The sequence below is a fragment of the Narcine bancroftii genome, chromosome 2 (genome assembly GCF_036971445.1).
Source record: "Narcine bancroftii isolate sNarBan1 chromosome 2, sNarBan1.hap1, whole genome shotgun sequence".
Lineage (NCBI taxonomy): Eukaryota > Metazoa > Chordata > Chondrichthyes > Torpediniformes > Narcinidae > Narcine > Narcine bancroftii.
The window spans coordinates 81,521,065-81,541,355 of record NC_091470.1 but is presented as its reverse complement, the minus strand read 5'-3'; the positions used below and the strand labels follow the sequence as shown (position 1 = coordinate 81,541,355).

The 20,291-nt window shown below is 42.2% G+C and overlaps 1 protein-coding gene across 6 annotated transcripts in view; it reads left to right on the top strand.

Moving 5' to 3' along the window:
• Positions 1–19,192, top strand: part of exd1 (exonuclease 3'-5' domain containing 1) — an 84,309-nt gene extending 65,117 nt beyond the window's left edge. For 4 of the 6 annotated variants that reach the window (XM_069917257.1, XM_069917255.1, XM_069917256.1 and 1 more), the window contains exons 8-11: positions 4,375–4,455; positions 10,789–10,932; positions 15,654–15,845; positions 17,891–19,192. In XM_069917257.1, the coding sequence (XP_069773358.1) occupies positions 4,375–4,455; positions 10,789–10,932; positions 15,654–15,845; positions 17,891–18,187 (714 nt within the window). In that variant the 3' untranslated portion in view covers positions 18,188–19,192. The remainder of the gene's footprint in view (positions 1–4,374; positions 4,456–10,788; positions 10,933–15,653; positions 15,846–17,890) is intronic. The other 2 variants (XM_069917258.1, XM_069917259.1) reach the window with 2 other exon arrangements.
• The last annotated feature ends 1,099 nt before the right edge of the window (positions 19,193–20,291 follow it).

Genomic DNA, 20,291 nt, shown 5'->3' with positions numbered 1-20,291 from the left:
TGGTCTTCAGTCATGAAATTGAAATTATTTGCCCATTGCTACGAGATACATTTTTCTTATTGAGCCATTTTACTTTTTTTTAATGTGATCTGCAGCTCTCTGCGGGTCTAAATTTGCTTTCACAGACAGCCTGTATATTCTTGAAAAAGATGCAACATTCATTCATCTTTGCTATTTTCAAAATTATGTAGATTTTAATTTGATCCCTTCAGACTGGGAGACAGTAAACCTTATTCCAATGTTCAATGAAGAAGGGAGAAATAAAAATGTGCCCAGCACTTGTAGAAACATCGATGCTGATGGCAATGGAATGAATTTCAGAGATTCAGGAGTCTTTTATTGTCATGTAATAAAACAGGTGTAATATTACACAAAATCGCATTCTAGTCTGCCGTAAGGCAAAGATCTGCCATTGGCAGAAATTGCCTAGCACCCCTTACAGTCAGAGAAAGAGAAGCAGAGTTCCTCCAGAGTCATTGAATATCTGTGGATTCGCCTCCAATGCTCCCATGACCTCTGCTGCCACACTGACTTCAGCCTAAATCATAGGCAACCCATGCTCCAGATCCAAACCTCTGACACGATCAGGAAGCTTTCAGCACCCAAGGCCCATTAGGTGCTCTCCCACCTTCGGCACCTGGTTCCGATACCTGATATCCCTTCAGTCAATCTTGAGCTAGTCTCCATTAGTCTGCAGGTTGGTATGAGTTGTTTTACCGTGTCACCAGCAGCTCACAGCCTGCATGGGTTGCTCATCTCGAGTTGCCAACAGCCGCAGAACCCCCTCACTGGTCCACTTTCAGTAGTGTCATCTCCTCTGCTTCTCCTTACAAATGGGGTGTTCTCTCCATTTTCTAGTGGTTGTGCCAGTCCTCTGCTTTCCCAGAACAGGTAATCCCTCAGGTTGTTGCCACCACAGGTGCCTCAATCTTGGGCCCAGACCCCATGGTCACAAGATTTTAAAATAAAACACCATCAGCTCCTTTAATGGTCTGTTTAAAAACTGTATGGCGCCATCAGTAATTGGTCTGATTGGTAGAACCCTGGCACACTGGGTACTTCTGTTTTCTACTTGAAAGAAATATATACGGAGTGATTGACATGGAAGTACCTGACGTAGAGTAACATCTTATGGGGAATGACTGAGCCCTTGAGTTCAGAAGAATGAAAAATGTTATAATTGAAACATCAATATTCATTGAGGTTGATTATAGGAGGATATTACATTTGGCTGGAGAGTTTTGAACTGAGGATCATATTTCTCAAACTGGGGATCATTTGGGACAAACACTTGTTTTCATTTGCCCCATGTGCTTCAGTTTTAAATTTGTAATCAAACAATGCAAATGTGATTAGAGTACACATTCCAGATTTTTTCAAGATTATTCATATACATTTTGGTTTGACAATATAGAACTTACAGCACTTTTTGTACATAGTTCCCCCATTTCAGAGCATCATAATTTTTGGGATATTTTAGCTTTACAGGTATTTGTGAGTACTCAGGTATGTTTAATTGCTTCATTGGTGAAAGTATAAGAGAGCTAGGCTTGCTTCTAATCTTTTGATCACCTTTGGAGTTTGTAGTTGCCATTTTTCAACTGAGGACCAGAGTTGTGCCAATGAAAGTCAAAGAGGCCTTTATGAGGCTGTAAAACAAGAATAAAACAGTAAGAGACATCACCCAAACCTTAGGATTTCCAAAACCAACTGTTTGGAACATAATTAAGAAGAAGGAGCGTACTGGTGAGCTCAGTAATCACAAAGGAACTGTTTGACCAAGGAAGATCTCCACTGCTGATGACAGAAGAATTCTCATCATAATGAAGAAAAATCCCCAAATGCCTGTCCGACAGATCAGAAACGCTCTTCAGGAGACAGGTGTGGATATGTCAATGGCAGAGTGGCAGATTACAGTTTGCCAAGAACTATTTAAAAGAGCCAGCAAAATTCTGGAAAAAAATCTTGTGGACAGATGAAACCAAGATTAATCTGTATCAGAGGGAATCTGCAAGAGCAAAGTGTGAAGGTGTGAAGGAACTGCCCAAGATCCAAAGCATACCACCTCATCTGTGAAACGTGGTGATGGGGCTGTTATTGGCTGGGCGTGTTTGGCGCACTTATCTTATTGATGATGTAACCGCCGATGGTAGGAGAAAAATGAATTCTAAGGTGTATAGAAACATCTTATCTGCTCAAGTTTGAGCAAATGCCTCCAAACTCATTGGACACTGCTTCATCCTACAGCAAAACGATGACCCCAATCATATTGCTAAAACAACAAAGTAGTTTTCAAACCTAAAAACTGGAAAATTCTTGAATGGCAAAGTTAGTCACCCAATTTAAATCCAATTAAGCTTGCCTTCCATATGCTGAAGAGTAAACTTAAGGGGGCACACCCTTGAAGCAAGCTGGAGCTGAAGATGGCTGCAGGAGAGGCCTGGCAGAACATTACCAGAGAAGATATTGAGCATCTAATAATGTCAATGAATCACAGACTTCAAGCAGTCATTGCATGCAAAAGATATGCAACAAAGTATTAAACATGTCTAATATACACACCATTGCTGTGTCCCAATTATTATAGAGCCTGAAATGAGGGGACTATGTATATAAAGTGCTATAATTTCTATGTGGTCAAACCAAAATGTAGATAAATATCCTTGAATAAAATCTGGAATGTGCACCTTAATTACAGGGGCAAATAAAGGAAAAATGTGTCTTTGTCGCAAACATTATGGAGGCACTGTATTAAGACTAAGGCAAGGAGCCATTTCATTATTCAGAGTTGTAACTATTAGGCATTCTCCAGGTCAGACAACAATGATGAATAGTAATTAAACATATGTAAGCTACAGCAATGGATATTTGAATTTTAAAGAAATTGAGAGATATTGGGTTGGTTGAAAAAGTCAGAATTGAAGCAAGAAAATAATTTTCATCTTATTGAATGGTGGAGTTGGCTTCAATCCAGAGTGGCCAGTACCTGCTGGTATTTCGTGTGTTTTTCACTTTCTTTGCTAACAACGTGACAGTACTGTAAGTGTTTACAATGAGCATCTGATATAAATTCACTTTAACTTCCCAATATGGGAACAGTGTAACAACTTCACTGTGGTAGCAATGGCAAAAGGGTGTACAGAATAATTTGTTTTTTTATTTATAGTCCAGGGTGTTGATGCAAATTATATCCCACATACTAAAAAAATATTGCATCAACCTGGTTAATGATTGCTTATTTCACCTTCAACCTTTACTCAATCCCTCTACTTACAAGCTCAAAATATTTCCTGGTGGATTGTCTCCTCATGCCACCCTCTGAAGTTCAAATTTTAAAACTATAATGTTTAAGTTAATTTACACCAATTGCTCCTTTTACTTTTTGGGTTTTCAATTTCCTGCCACCTCCATTTTAAAACTCTCACCCTTGTGTTTAAATGACTTTACAGTTTAACCTTTTTATTTCCCCTGTAGCCATGCGCTACTTACACACACATAGTGTAGTCAGATTAAGCTCTGAGTTCTATTAGGACTCAGGCCTGATTTTTATACTTGCACTGTTCCGCTGTTGGCTCCTATTGGCTGACGTCACAACATGCACAACAAAAACAGGTTTCCTGCGCGCAGGTATTTTCCTGCGTAAAAATGCCCTTCTTCCCTGCGTTCTGTCCCTGTCTGTTGGCTGCACAGCGAGGCCAGTGCCATTTTGGGGTCGCTGTCCTTTAAGCTGCCTTTGCCATTCCCCCACCGGTTTGCTTGTTTGAGTCAGTGCCATTGTGCAGGCTGCTGACTTTGGGGTGTGCTCGTCACCCGGAACGCTGGCTCGATTGCCGCAGTGGTGTGCCGCAACACTTCACTGTCATCTTTGATCCCACCTTTCCTCTCGACCTGGGCTTTTAATCAGCTATTCCTTCACCCACAATTGCCTATCATTTTCAGATGTCTAGGTTTCATGCTTAATCCCATCATCTGAAATCCTCTTTCTTACAGCCTTTTGTTTTTAAACTGCTCATGTTCAGATCCAGCAACATCTTTCTTTAACCATGTGTGCATTTGTGAAGTGCTTTGGATTACTTTTCTAAGATTAAAGATGCTTTGTAAATACAAACAAATAAACACTAAATTAACTAATTAAGATTCTGGGGTCAAATAGCATAATCTGAAAATAACCACTGTTATAAAACCTATTTAGCTTTTTATGAAAAAGTTTATAATTAACTCAGTCAGGAAGTACTAATAAAGGCACAAGTCTTCTTTCATAAATCATGCTTTTAAGTGCTGTTAGAAGAGGTTACATACCTTTATCAGCAGGATCGTTTGCATTGCGTACTTCATAATATATTTAGGTAAAGTTTAACTTTTTTTATGATTCAGGTGACCCATGATTGTCGCTTGCTCTCTGACTGCCTGTATCACCAATATAGGGTGGATCTCACTAATATCTTTGATACTCAGGTGAGGTAAATTTGATTTGAACCATAACAGGCATTCTGAGTTTAATTATTGATGCACATAATTCTCTACTCTATTATCGTGAGTATTTTCTTCTTGATAGTTGAAGTTCAGGAAGAAATATAAGAGTAGAGAAAATTAGTCAGATAAATTGCTGCAATAAAAATGCAAAGAATTCTGGATGAATGTGAGTGGAGGAACGTTAGAGGAGATGTGGTGCATATGGATTTAGTGAGTTGTTTCACAAGATTCTTCATGGTTGATTCATTCAGAAAGTCATCAGGCATGGGGTCCATGGAAACTTTGCTGCGTAGATTCAGAATTGGCTTTCCCACAGAAGGAAGAGGGTGGTGGTAGATGGTGGTCGTAAAAGGTGTTGTTCACCCCCCACCCCCACCCCAGCCCACACACAGAGCAGTAAGTGCCTGGAATGCTCTGCAGGAGTGGTGGTAGAGGGTTATACAATAGGGACATTTTTAAAAAAAAACTTTTATATAGGTGCATGGATACAAGAAAAATGGGGGCTATGGGCTGTGAGGGAGGGAAAGGTTAGATTGATCATAGGTCGGCACAATATCATGGGCCAAAGGGCCCATTCTGTACTGTATATTCAAAGGGAGCATGGATAGAAAACAGAAGAAAGGCAAATTTGACTCCTTTGTGAACTTGATCATACATGGTCCTGTTAAGTTTTTCCAACTGTTTCTAATTTTATCATAGCCCTGTGGGAGGATACAGAGGGAAGTGGACAAATGATCTGCAACTCTATGAAAAATCTGAACTGCTTGTACTTTTGTTAGAGCTGATAATGAAGAAGATAGAGAATGGTGATCTAAGGCCACATTCAGTAGCAGAGAAAACTTATCTCTGTCCTCTATGGAGACTTTGAGTTTAAAGAAGAGAATGTTGTGGAAGAGTTTGATGTGGTCAGGCCCGATCTGATGATTGGTGAACTAGATGCTGTGGCACTTGTATCTGTGTTCTTAGAACTTGAATAAAGATGCACGTAGAGGGCAGCATGGTTAGCATAACAGGGCAACACTATTACAGCGCCAGCAACTTGGGTTCCAATCCGGTGCTGTCTGCAAGGAAGTTGTGTAGGTTTCCTTCGGGTTCTCTAGTTTCTCCGACCTTCCAAAAACTTACAGGGATTGTAGGTCAATCAGAGTATTTGGGCGGTGCAAAATGTTTTAAAAAATTAATTAAGGGAAAATATTAAATCAAAAAGATTCAGCTGGTGACAATGGCATCAGAAGTGGAAGGGCCACAAACCAAGTAGCATTGAATTTACCAGTGAATTTCTTGAAGTTTCATTGTAGCTTTCTGCTGTCAGTCTTGACTGATTGTGGCCTTTCCATTTCAAATCCCTCTCTTCAGGATTCAAATCTTGCTGCACCATTTGTATTTTTTCATCTCTGAATTTACAGTTTAAAGGGTTACATTGAAATAAATGTGACACCGATCTAAATTTTGAAAAAAATAATTGTATGTTCTGAGATTCTTTGGGGGAAAAAAAATCATTTACTATAGCCCACAGTGAACTTTGTGCTTTGACAATGATTATATGGCACTTTCCTATTTAGAATGGGGTATAAGCAACAGCTCCACTTACACCAGAATCCAGTAATCTGTGACCTCATCATGTCATCTGACTGATGGCAATACGATCCGCTTCCTGGGATTAGTTGCTTAGTGCTATCCAGGGAGTGGCCAATCAGTGAGCCCCTCTCATCTCCGAATGTGGCTGCTTCCCTAGTTCCACCCGATTGGCTGCCGCTGGCCAGCCCAGCGGAGTGGGGAACTGCAGCCGCGTGCTGCTGAACCAGGTGCTGACTTCGAAGAGCATAGCCCGCCTCGGCCAACTGTGTAGACCATGGGCTCCCGGTGTCAGGTCGCCCTTCGGTCATGCCCCAGTAAGACTGTTTGTCTGAACTGAAGCTGAAGCATTCTCTTTGACTGTTTCTTTAGTCTTGGATTCAGATTGTTTGTATCTCCTATTAACACTGGAGTATTTTTATTAATTAGAATCACTACATCTCTTGTTTTTGATCCATCCCGTTTAACCTGTTAATATTAAGACTAATAAACTTTAGTGTTTTACCCATACTATTTTCAAACAAATATTGTATAACAATAAAATCTTTCCAATTTTTAAATAAAACTGCAACTCTTAAGAAATGCACATTTCCCCTTTAAGAAACACACACACATTCCTAGCTCTGAGGGTGACGTAAACAATAGAATTAGGAAGTGTGTGAAAAACCCAAAGAAGAACCCCTCCTTTAGCTCACTCCCTGCCGGTAGAGGACCCATGATTCGGAGCCGAACAGGAGCGTGGGTATGACAACGGCTCTGTACACGCTGATCTTTGTGTGTTTCTTCAGGTAGTTGTTTTTCCAGACTCTTTTGTGTAGTCTTCCAAAGGCGCTATTTGCCTTGGCGAGTCTGTTGTCTATCTCTTTGTCGATCCTTGCATCAGATGAAATGGTGCAGCCGAGGTAGGTAAACTGGTTGACCGTTTTGAATTCTGTGTGCCCGATGGAGGGCTGGTGGTCATGGTGAGGAGCTGGCTGATGGAGGACCTCAGTTTTCTTCAGGCTGACTTCCAAGCCAAACATTTTGGCAGTTTCCGCAAAACAGGACGTCATGCGCTGGAGAGCTGGTTCTGAATGGGCAACTAAAGCGGCATCATCTGCAAAGAGTAGTTCGCGGACAAGTTGCTCTTGTGTCTTGGTATGAGCTTGCCACTCCTCTCCTGGTGCCATTTTCCCCCTTAAACTTTCCTCATTGTTTGTGGTGGTACACCACTGGCCTACTGCAGGGGACAACCTCTGTACCTGCAGAAGAGCATGGAGACAAGACAACCCCTGGCCGGCTGTCAATCAGTCGACCTGAATAGACCGAGCCCCAGTCCTCCAGGATATAAGCCAGAGCTGGCCCTTCGAAGACACTCTCAGAGTTTACAGCAGCACCATCTCACACCTGGCTCTGTGGAAGTTCTCGTCGAATAAAGCCTGTTGTACAGTCTTTTGGTTTTGTGTGTTTGTTTCTGACTGACAGCGCACCACAATTTATTTGACATAAATTCTTAAAGCTACTACGGAAAAGCTCCTGAGTGCCAGGAGCCTCGAAATCGACCCACGCCACCTGGAAGCACAAACCTGTTTTGAGATCTGGAAGCACACGGTCAAAGCAATCATTGAGACTCACGCCGACAATATCCTGGACTCCGATCAAAAGAGGCTCATCTAACTCCGATCAAAGCTGAGTCCCTGAGCTTTCCATGCACTCAAAGACTGCACCAGGTACTCTGAAGCGATGAACATCCTCGAGACCATGTATAAACCTCCCACTAAAGTGGTCTTTGCAAGGTACCTCCTGAGTATCTGTGCCCAACTACCCAGGGAGACAGCCAAGTCTTACCTGGGAGCCTTGTGTGAGTTGGCCCGACCTTGTCTGGCTGAACCCGGGGTAAATGAAAGGGAGGTCAAGAGGCTGATCAGAGATGCTTACGTCTGAGGGCCATCAGGGAGAAGCTGCTGGAGGGCAATATCTACTCCCTGGCCAAAACATTGGAGGTAGTCCAAACCCTGAAGGCAGCAGCCCTACACACCGAAGCCATCAATTCCAGGCTTCCTCAGCCCTCTGTGTGGTCAGCAGATTCAGCTGCTGTGTCTCTAGATCAAGCTGGGGAAGAAAGCATCGCTGCTGTGGGCACCCAGTGCCCATGTAAGAATTGTGGGTCCTATTGTGGGTCTGATCATCGATCATGTCAAAACTGCCCAGCCAAAAACTAATATTGTTCGAGATGTGGCAAGAAAGGCCACTTTGCCAAGGTTTGCCTCTCAAAGCCAGCCAGCAGTTCAACAGCCCTCTACAATCCCCCTCTCTCCCCCCACCACAACAGCCTCCGCAGCCACTTCCGGCCTCCCCAACCCCGGTGGCCCAAATTCCAGCCTTGCCAGCAACGATCACCGCGTGACCTCGCTCTCACCAGCTCCGCCCCTCTACAATGGCGTCACTTTCAGTCTATGGAATGACGTCACTTCCGCCGGCCATGATGACGTCGCCCTCACCGAGAGCCAGTGGCATGAAGTAACTTCCCCCGGTGCCATGCCTCACCCTTGCGGTGCCGCCATCTTGGGCCGGACAGACACCACCGCCACCAAGGCCCTCCCAGGCACCCGATGATGACAACATGGTCAACATGAGCACTGACCAGGCCGCCCTACTGACGCATCCCATGACTCCGGACGCCGCTAACCACCAGACTACGGAGAGCACCACCGGTCGACACTCATCTCTCACGGTGCCTGGAGAGGACACCAATGACCACAACTCGCCTCCACCATCGGGGAACAACAACACGGACCCCGAGATGGTCCTAGCAGCCACCAGGAACATTTTCCACGACCTTGGGCACTCCATCAGCACGTAAAAATCAATGGACAGGTAATGGACAGATTTACTTTTAAATAGGCTTACCACAAATCTTCGAATGTTGGATTATTATCCATTCAGTGTTAAAACAAATCTTTTCCTCAAAACATCAAATTTTGTTCATTTAAAATGTCAGCTAAATATAACAACTTTATAACAAAACTGCCAACTTCCATGCTCCTGGGAAAAAAAAATATTCATATACCCTTCTAAGTCTCCTACCCAGAGTAAACCACTATCATTTTGGGGGAAAAAACCACTAATGTTTACTGAGAATAAAACTTTTCAAAGCCTTTTGTTCAGTGGGCTTATTTAATAAAATTGATGTTCTTCACTACTTTTTGCAGTACTTCAAGATTTCAAGAGAAATAACTGCCATCACAGAGCACCATTCCAACACTTGAGAAACTTAACACCATCCAGGCTAGAACAGCCTTCTTGATTGGTACTCCATCCTCCATCCTAAATATTCCTTTCTTTAATCACTGGCACACTGGAACTGCAGAATGCATCATCTGCAAAATTCTCATCAGGATCCTCCAAAAGCACCTCCCAAACACAGTACCTTTGGGAGCAAGAAGGAAGAGGGTAGCTGGTGTAGAACACCACCATCTGCAGGTTCTCCTCCAAACTGCACACCATGCTATATTGTTGGTCCTTCATTGTTGCTGGGTCTTAATTCATTAAATCGACCACCCCACAAGCATTGTCTGAGATAACTTTCACCTGAAGGACTATTGCAGGTCAAAAGCAGGAGGGTCACCACCAATCTCTAAAGGGCAATTAGGGGAAAAGAGTAAATGTTTTCCAAGCCAGCACCACCCAGATCTGATAAAAGTAAATAAATAAAAGTAATTCAACTTTAATATAAACACCAGATTATATGTGTGATTAAATGCTTTGTTTTGTCTTCTTTTGAGTTCTATCTATCTTATCTAAATTACAGCAGGGTTTACTTAGGCAGACTTGATCTCAGACTTTGCCAATTCATTTTCTTATGATTTGTGACCCATTTAGTTAATCAAGAATGTTTATGTGTTAACTCTGAGCATTGCGCAAATCTGTAATGTCACTGAATTGAAATGTGGGTTTGTCACTGCAACAAAGACATGGTGATGTTTCTGGGATAATAATAAAGGAGGAAGTAAAAAGTTAAGCTTGGGAAGACCAGAGAGAAGTGAGAAGAATTTATTTACCTTCTGTAAGAAATAGACTGGACAATCAAAAGGAATAAATGTAAGACCATAAAAGTAGGGATGAAGGTGACATATCCAGGTCGAGATCCATGCACACAATGCAAAAAGTGAAAAGAAAAATTAGAGTAGAAAGAGAGATCGCTAATTCAGATTTGAAATTAACATCTCAGGAAGGAGAGTGATATCACGTTTCACTTCACCTATTGATTTAAACTGATTAAATGTTGACAGCTTGGACATTGAGGAAACCAAACAAGGAATTCTATTATTTTGAGAGAAGGATAGATTGAGACCTACTGTATAGAGTTCTTTTTGGGCCCGTGGACATGAATACTCTGCAGATGAGGGAAAGGTATTTTAGAAATAATTTATGATCAGTGTTTAAAATATTACCTTACTCGGCACTCTTGGGAAATCGGTCAGCTTCATAGTTCCCAACTCACCAGTGCAGTAATCAAATTGTAAAAGACTGGGAATTCAATAGTTAGCCTTTTCTGCCCACTGCTTCTCTTAGCTGATATGGATTGAGTAGGTTGAGCTATGTGGAGGTTGTGGCTTTCAATTTTCACCCTTTTCCCTCTGCACCACCGCCAAATGATCTTTGGAGGATATTTGCAGATTCCGAGTCGTGATTAACTCTTCAATGTCACTTACAACTACACTGTATATTAACATCCTGGATTTCTATGATAATGCGCAGGTTGCCGACATTTTGCAGTTCTCAACAGAAACAGGAGGCCTTCTTCCCAGCTGTGTCTGTACCTTGGAAGAATGTCTCATCCATTACCTCGACCTCTCTCCAACAAAAGTCCAGCTCTTGCAGCACAGTGCAGCTGTTCTCAAGGTACATTGCAGTGGTTTATATTGGTGCGGTGAAAAGACATTGGCAGAGTATGGAAACTATCACACCACCATAGGGCTCAGATGGATTGTTGACAAATGGCGCTCAAGATAAATCCAGTACAAAATAGATGGTAGACATTTTCAAAGAAAGTTATCCAAAATAAAATATTGGAGATGCTGGAAATCTGAAATAATACAAGAAATACTCACTTAATATTTATGACCGATACCGTCTTAGAAGTTGTTTTGGTCTGTAACTGATGTCTGATTTCCTAAGGATTTCCAGCATTCTCTGTTTCTATTAAGGAAGAAAAATATTATTTTGTGTGTTGCATTTTATTCCAAGATTCTTCAATAATTGAATCTAGATTATACCTTTTTAAAAATCTCACAACATAACAGGCCATTCTTATTTAACACCTCTTGTAACTAGTTTTGTGCCAAGGTAGAAACCCCAAAGATATGAGGAATTGAAACATTATATTTGCATGAGTTTTCTTTTCTGAGTTCCTAAAACTGAGGCAAAGTTAGCTCATCAGAAATGAAATTCATTAAATAGAAATAGAAAATATTGGAAGATTGGACAGGTTCTGTAGAAAGAAAAACAGCTAATGTTTTGGGTTGAAGACTTGACAGAACTGGGCAAGGATAATCATTCTGAAAAATCTATCTCTCTCCCTCCTTTTCCCTCTTCCTTAAGGCAATAAAGTGAGAACACAAAGATAAAAATGTAAAAGTTGTGAAATTCAGAGCTGTGGGTTGTAGCTAGCAAGTCAGGCTACACTAATGGAGAGGGACAACACTGAGCTAATATCAGAGATGGATGATTTCCAGAAGAAATGGTCAGTTTTGCAACACAAAGGAAGTAACCTGAAGTTAGCACATAGAACATCACAGCAAAGTAGGAGGGGGGTGGCCCTTCAGCCCACACTGTTGTACTGAACTATATAAACCTACTTCATAACAATCTCATTTTTCCCTACCTCACACCCCAAGCCCTCTATTGTTGAAAAATTAGTCACTGAGTCTGAAGTGCTGTATGTACCATGTCCTGACTAGAGATTAAATTTTCAAAATTGAATTGGGCCTTGTCAAGGCAGGAGACCATACATAGGTCAGAATGAGATGGGGAATTAACATTCCCCTCACTCACCACCACCTGCCCTCTCCCCTCCAACCACCACCACTTAATAACACCACTTTGCTCATTAAGGACCAACCCAGACATTATTATCATTTTTATATTTCATTCAATCAGGAAATCATCTCTTCATTACTTCTAGCCTTGTCATCCTCAGCCTGCTTCTATCAATGCCCAAGTTCCACAAACTGAATTGTCCAGGCAGATCTGATATTTCAGCTGCCCTCACCCCAATTAATTTATTTCTTCCTGTCTTGACTCCATCCAATTCCCTTAGTCTTGTCTCTTTCCACTTACAAATGAAGTAACCTGCCATTTTGTTTCCAATTCCTGGCCTCATCTTTACCACAGATCTTTGAGGCTACAACAAATGCTGTGGGTAGAGGGGAACAGGATGTGGTATAGTTAGACCTAGAAGTATTGGTTAACAAAAAGAAGGCAGCAAGTTGGGATAAATGAGAGTTTATCTGGTTGGAAATCAGTGATTAGTGGAGTATTGCAGGAATAGGTATACACAACTGTTCATAATATACATAGATACTTGGTCCCCTCCAAATAATTTATGTTTGTTGATTATACTAAATTGATTGGAAAAGCACACCTGCCCATTCCCTCTTGGATTGTAGCTGGTGGTCCTGCTTATGGCAATGCCCATGGCCAGCAGGTACTGCCACAGCTCATCTCATAAATGAGGTCCCCTGGTCGCTGTGGATGAAACAGTGAACGCAAAAAGCATGAAGACATTCCGGAAGGCCTTGATGACTGTAGCTATGGTCGTGTACGGGCAGGGGATGACGAAAGGGAAGCATGAGTATTCATCATTGATAGTGAGTAAGTAAATGTTCCAATATGAGGAAAGGAGAGGCCCCTTGAAGTCAATGCTCTAGTGCTCAAAACAGTGAGTAGCTTTGATCAGGGGCACTTTGTTAGGGTGGTAGAAGTGTGGTTTGCAGTTGGGGCAGACCTGGCACTTTTTTAGTCATTGTCCTGATTTCCTCAATGGAGTATGATAGATTCCAGGCTTTAATGAAATGGAGAACCTAGTCACTCTGTGGTGGCAGAGGTTGTTACTGAGGGCCTGTAACCTGTCCATTTGGACACTGGCACAAGTCCTGCATCAAAGGGCTCAGTACATTTGCCAGGCCGATATAGAATGTCATAATTATAGGTGGGCAGTTTGATTCTTCACCTGAGGATTTTATCAGTCTTGATTTTGCTTCTCTGCTTGTTGTTGAACATAAGGTGAGGAGGTCTGTGAGGAGAGTGAATCGTTTGCCAGTGAGAGTGAGGTAGTGCCAGGAGTGGCGTAATGCCTCTACGATGGCCTGGGCCTCCTTTTTAATTGAGCAGTAGCAGATTTCATGGCCTTGGATACGCGAAAAGAAGGCGACGGGTCTACCCGCTTCATTGAGTGTGACAGTCAGGGTGAAGTCAGACGCATCGCTCTCTACTTGGAACGGCATGGACTCATCACTGCCTTGGCAATGTCATCAGCTGTGCGGGCCTCCACCAACAGGGGAAAAGAGGTGGCTTTGATGAACGGGCGAACCTTGTCTGCATAGTTGGGGACCCATTGAGCAGAGTGCAAGTAGAAACCCAGGCATCTCTTTAAGGCTTTGAGGGTGTGGGGGAGGGCCAGCTCCAGTAGAGAACGCATTCAGTCAGGGTTGGGGCAGGAGGTTATTCTTTTTTATTGTGTCAAGGGTCACTCAATTTGATGCATTCTAGTGACACGGCTGGGGGTTGGTGGAGAGTCGCTAGCATGCATCATTCTAGACACTACAGATACGGGAGGGAGTGGGGCGGGGTCTGACAGCCAGGGATGGCCGTGACCGAATTAGGAGGGGGGTGGAACAGCACCTCGTTTGTGGGGGGCAATGCTGTGGATGACCCCCCCACCCTTGGTGTTGTCCCTGTTTACGATGGAGATGAGGAGGAACTGCCTCTCCTGTAGAATAATGAATGTGGAATTATTTGCCAAATGAAGAAGAGAGTGCTTCTTCAAAAGTACTTAAGATTAAGTTAGATGGAATTTTAAATAATAGGAAATTAAGGGTTATGGAGAACAGGTGGTAAGTGGAGTTGAGTCTGCACTCAGATTATGTTATTGAACTCTCACATTCCTTGATTTGTGTTCTTGTTCTCTAACTGCCCTCAATTTATAGCTTTTGTTTATTTTCTCATGCACACACTTCTCCCTCTGTTTCCCTTCTCCTCATTCCATTGATCAGATGACCTTCACACCCTCATCCAGTCAGACATTCCCTTTGTTTTATCCATTCCTTCTGAACTTACTCTGTAACTGAAACAAACTTGTTTACTCTCTTGCCTAGTTCTGGGGAATTGTCTTCAACCTAAAACGTTAACTCTATTTCTTTTTCCACAGCTGCTATCTGACTAGTGTTTTCTGTTTTCCTATGGAGTTCCAGCATCAGCAGTTCTTTTTATTTAATTCATAGGTTAGAATTTTAATACAGGAAGGATGTATGCTTTAATCTGGAAGGGCATATTTGTCTCTTCATAAACTATACCCCAACTTGGGGTACACACACTCAGCTTCTCTCATGCACCTTTCCAATTAGACTATGCATTCTCACATCTCCACACACTTCTCTCCAACCAGACTTTTCAGATTCACCTATTCACATGCTTCTCCTCAACTAGACTGTACACATTCACCTCTTCACACATTTCTCCTCAACTACTGTATACACTCACTTCTTCACACACTTCTCAACTAGACTGTACATGCTCACCTCTTTACACACTTCTCCTTAACTACTGTATACACTCACCTCTTCACACACCTCTCCTCAACTAGACTGAACACCCTCACCTCTTCACACACTTCTCAACTAGACTGTACACACTCACACCTCTTCACACACTTCCCTCCAACTAGACTGTACATACTCATACCTCTTCACACCCTTCCCTCCAATTAGACTGTGCCGACTCACCTCTTCACACATTTCTCAACTAGACTGAACACACTCACCTCTTCACACACCTCTCCTCAACTAGACTGAACACCCTCACCTCTTCACACACTTCTCAACTAGACTGAACACCCTCACTTCTTCACACACTTTTCAACTAGACTATACACACTCACACCTCTTCACACCCTTCCCTCCAACTAGAATGTGCCGACTCGCCTCTTCACAGACTTCTCCTCAACTAGACTATACACATCACACATCTTCACACACTTTCCTCCATCCAGAGCGTGCACACTCAACGTCTTCACACATACACACCCCTCAACCTGACTGCACACTTGCCTCTCCACATATTTTACTCCAACCTCCACACAGACTATGTGCTCAAGATTGAGCTGACACTGGGACAGTACTGCAGGGTGAACACAGTAACCCGTTGCAAACAGTGAAGAGCTGGAGAAACTCAGCAATCATGAAATGGTCTGTCACTGTTTCAGGTTGGGACACTTTATTGAGACTGGTTGAGATATATTAGTTATAATTGACAACCTTTTTACTTTGAAATTAATGAGACAGCTCTGTATAGAAGTCTGTGGTTATCATGATCTTTTTTCATTGTTTCCTGCCTTTGGTGTGTAGGTTAATCCAAAGGTGTGGAGCTGTCGTCCACTCCCCCCACACTTGATGCAGAGTGCAGGATTGGAGGTGAAGTTTCTACTTTCACTCCGTGTTGCCTTGATGGATAAATTAATGATGGATTTCACAACTCAAGTCGACAACTACCTGAACATGTACAGAAATATGCCCAGCATTTCTTTAGGGTGTGCTGAGGTAGGAACTGTTGGGCAATCAAGAAAATGTCTCCAAGTATTGTTTAGGTGGAATTGCTGATCTTTTTGTCCTCACAGCACACTCCAAATTAACCTGCTGGGAGTGCCTGAGCAGTGGAAAGCTTTCAAATGATTGGTGCCACAACCCTTTAACAAATTTCTTCTTTTCACCAGCTCTTAAATTTAAATTTAGACATACACAATTGTGGGTTTTCGCCCCTTTATAGATAATTCTTCCTACAATCTGAATGCTCTTGGTTGTCCCATACTTTCTGCTCTAGTTGTGAGAGGTCTGGGGATGGCTTGGCATTGAACTACACTGCAGATTTGAAGAACCTTGGAACATTACAGCACAGAAAACTGGCCTTTATAAATCCACCAACTCCCACAGCTACCTTGACTACACCTCTTCCCACCCTGTCCCCTGGATTCCATTGCTTTATCTCAATTCTTCCGTCTCTGTTGCATCTGCACCCAGGATCAGGTCTTCCATGCCAGATCATCAGAAATATCCTTCTTCAAACAACGTGCCTTTCCCTCCACCACCATCAACTCAGCACTCATCTGCATATCATCCATTACCCATATATCTGCCCTGGGCCCATCCACCCCCACACACAACAAAGACAGGATCCTTCTTGTCTCCACCAGTCTCCACATTCAACACATCCTCCTCCAGCATTTTGGTGTTTGAACTATAACAGCAACACATACTACAGGCTACTTTTCATAGACTACAGCTCAGCTTTCAACACCATCATACCCTCAATGCTGGTCAGCAAGCTTCAAAACCTGGACCTCTGCACCTCCCTCTGCAATGGATCATTGACTTCCTCATCAGAAGACCATGATCAGTTCAGATTGGAAACATTTCCTCCTCACTGACGATCAACACAGGCGCACCTCAAGGATGGGTGCTTAGACCACTGCTCTACTTGCTCTACATCCATGACTGTGTGCTAAGCACAATTCAGATGCTATCCTCATATATGCCAATGACAACATAGTCATTAGCAGAATCACAGACGGCAATAAGGAAGCGTACAGGAGGGATCAGCTGGTTGAGTGGTGTCACAGCAACAACCTTGCACTCAGCATTTTCAAAACTAAGGAGGTGATTGTGGACTTCAGGAGGGGGAAATCAGGAGAACACAAACCAGTCCTCATCAAGGAGTCAGCAGTGGAAGGGGTTAAGAACTTAAATTCCTGAGTGTCAACATTCCTGAAGATCTATCCTGGGGCCTCTATGTCGATGCCAGCAGCTATACTTTGTGAGGAGTTTGAGGAGAATTGATATGTTACCAAAGACTTGCAGATTTCTACAGGTGTATCATGGAGAGCATTACTACCTGGTGTGGAGGAAAAGACTACAGAGAATTGTGAACTCGGCCAGTGCCATCATGGACACCAGCCTTCATCCATTAATGACATCTACAACAGCCTCTATCCTCAAGAGCCCTCATCACCCAGGCCATGCCCTCTTGTCACTGCTGCCATCAGGAAGGAGGTACAGGAGCCTGAAGACTAAAACCCAATGGTACAGAACGGCTTCTTCACCTCTGCCATCAAATTTCTGAATGGACAATAAACCACAGACACTATCTCACTTTCTCTTCTGTACTACTCTATTTTATTTTTATAAATAATTTATAGCAATTTTGCATCTGTAAAGCAATGAATTTCATGACATGCTCATGGCAATAAATTCTGATATATACAGTTAGCACAATATAATTAATTTAATTTTCTCCTGCATCCCTTGTTTGAAAGGCTGCACTGATGCATTTTAAGTAATCTTGTATTAATAGAGAAATGCACTGACCATAATTGGGTGGCTCAGCAATACTCTGGCCTATGAGTTCTATCCTTGATGTTTATTTTGCATATGTCCATATACATCTATATGTCTTGTTGGCTCATTTGAAATTCTGTTGAAATTGCTCCACTTTGAGTCTGATGCGTGCTAGATGTTTAGCTGGCAGATTTCCTTGGATTCTGATTTAATCCATATTCATGAGTAACAGTCGTCTGTTTTTTTTTAACCAGGCTTCCTCACTGGAGCTTCCATATGAATTAAAGGAATTAACTATTATTCAAAGATTAAGAAAAGAGGAAGCCCTGAAAAATTATAAAACTGATGAGAATGGTCTTCTTGTGAGACCCTACCCTCGTTTTGCACATAAATCTATGAATGAGAGAAAAATAATAAACATTGATGATATTCCCGAGCTTGAATCGACCAAGACACTGAGGGAAGATGTAACTGAAATACAGAATGAAGAGATTCCATTGCTTGAGCCTGGTCCCAGTTATGGTGAAGACATTTGTCCTCCCCTGGAGTGAATCAGTCCTTCAGCAGCCAAACTTTGAAGAAAGGTAGTCCCATCTTCGCCAACAATCCAGCTGAATTATGCGTGAGAATTCTGATCTTGCAGAAGTGTCCAAGCTTTTCTAACTCGGTTGCAAAGTGGATTTGAACCTCATCCTGATTTTCAAGCTATTTAGACTTAACCAAGAACTTGTGAAGATATTGTGTTTGAAATTCAAATCAAGCCCCACTTTTCAAAAGATGGGTGCTCCCTTGAGAAGCTCCTGTGGTTCACTCTGGTTATGGTTTGTTTCAATCCATAGCTTATTTGACTAGTTGAGTGGTTTTAAAGCTCCAGTATCTTGCACCTGGAGTGAGTGTCATGGGCTTCAGATGCACGTTGAGATCCTAGTTGGGTTAAACTGTGGGAGGGGAAGTGCTGAAGGAACTCTGCCAATTTGACTCTTCAGCTAAACAACATCAAAATAATTGGTAGCTAATTTGGGGAAAATAGAATGTGAAATTGCATTTCCATTATATGTAGTGAAGACCTATCTTTGGCCTTTATGGGATTTCAGGTCTCAGATATTAAAGTTACTTCTTTGTTATTTTTAATAAAAAGCTGTGAAGTAATATGAAAGTCCTGAGAGTGCCATGTGCAAAAGCTTAAAAAATGAACCAAGATATTATATTCTTGGTTTAAGAGTTGATGTTTACTTCTTGAAAATTCTGCTGAACTCGGTCTCCAGGGTGTAAAATGCTACAATAGCATCTGAATTCATAGGATTTGTTCACATTGTCAAATGGCAGACTCTGTCTTGTGCTACAGACACTGAGAACAGGTAAATTTGTAGACTGAATAGAAGTCAAAAATGGTTACAGATCCTGTAGCTTGGTACTGTACTTCCTGTGACAGTTTCTTTGCCTTAATAGTTAGCTCCAAATTATGATTGGACCGTGGACAGATTATTGACCCAAAATATCTGCAATCTACGTTTGTCAAAAAGATCCTATAGATGCTGAATAAACCAGATGAGTTCCACCAGCATTTTGGTGTTTTTATTACAATTAATTATTACAGCCTATCGTGTTTCCCACACATTATTGATCAACCAGCAACCATGCTGTTTTCAGAAAATATTTTGTCACTGTTTGCGGGACTGTCCTGGGTGAACTTGTATCTCTCACTTTGTTCGTTTTAGATTGGTCACAGTGTTTGAGCTACTGAAAGAAAATAGACACACACACCGAGAGCAGTTCAGTTTATACAAATGTTTATTACGAATTCAAAAGCTGATTTCAAACTACAATATGCTAGCCCTTCCCAACTATACTTATCAACGCCTGGACTGGTCCCAACTGCCGAAGCGAGGCAATGACCCCACACTTGTAGTAGGTTGTCAGGGCACCGGTAGCAGCTTCTCCACCTCCCCCGACTGGGACATTGGCTGGACTCTAGAAGTTCTTCTTGCAGAGAGAGGTTGCCAGCTCTCGGAGGGTCTCTCTCTTTAGCAGTGGGACCATAGCTTATATTACCCAAAAACTGCTTACCCAAGCACCTATTCCCAGCACAGCAAGAAAGATAAGCTAGCATGCTAGGCTTCTATCGAATAACATAATTTTCAGCTTATCACTTTGAATACAATGGTTTATTTTGCATCAAGGCTAGGCCTCTGACAGTCTGACCAAAACAAGCAGGAAGATTAAATGTTCTTGGTACACAGATGTCCTTTTGTCAGATAACTGCATCTCTGGCCCCTCAGTGGAATTTAGCTTATGTCTGCTGATTCTAAAAAACAAGCAGATTCTCAGCCTTGCAGAAGCAAAGGCTGCAAAAGTGAAAAACATGGTTTAAATCTTCCATTACAGGGACCTTTCCATATGTACATTTGTGGGATGAACAATTGTCAAGTTGCAGATTTTTTAGAGCTTTCTCTGGTAATGGTGATGAATTTTTGTCTTCTCCACTTCCCTATTGTGAAGGAAGTTGCTCATGATAAATATGCTGAACTAACTTTAAAATGATTGTGACTTCCCTGTTTGATAGTAAAAGATTCAATTTAAACTATCATCATACCTCTAAAATAGTGATACTATGTTGGGGTTCTGCATTCTGTGTTGCCAGAGGTAAGACCTTTT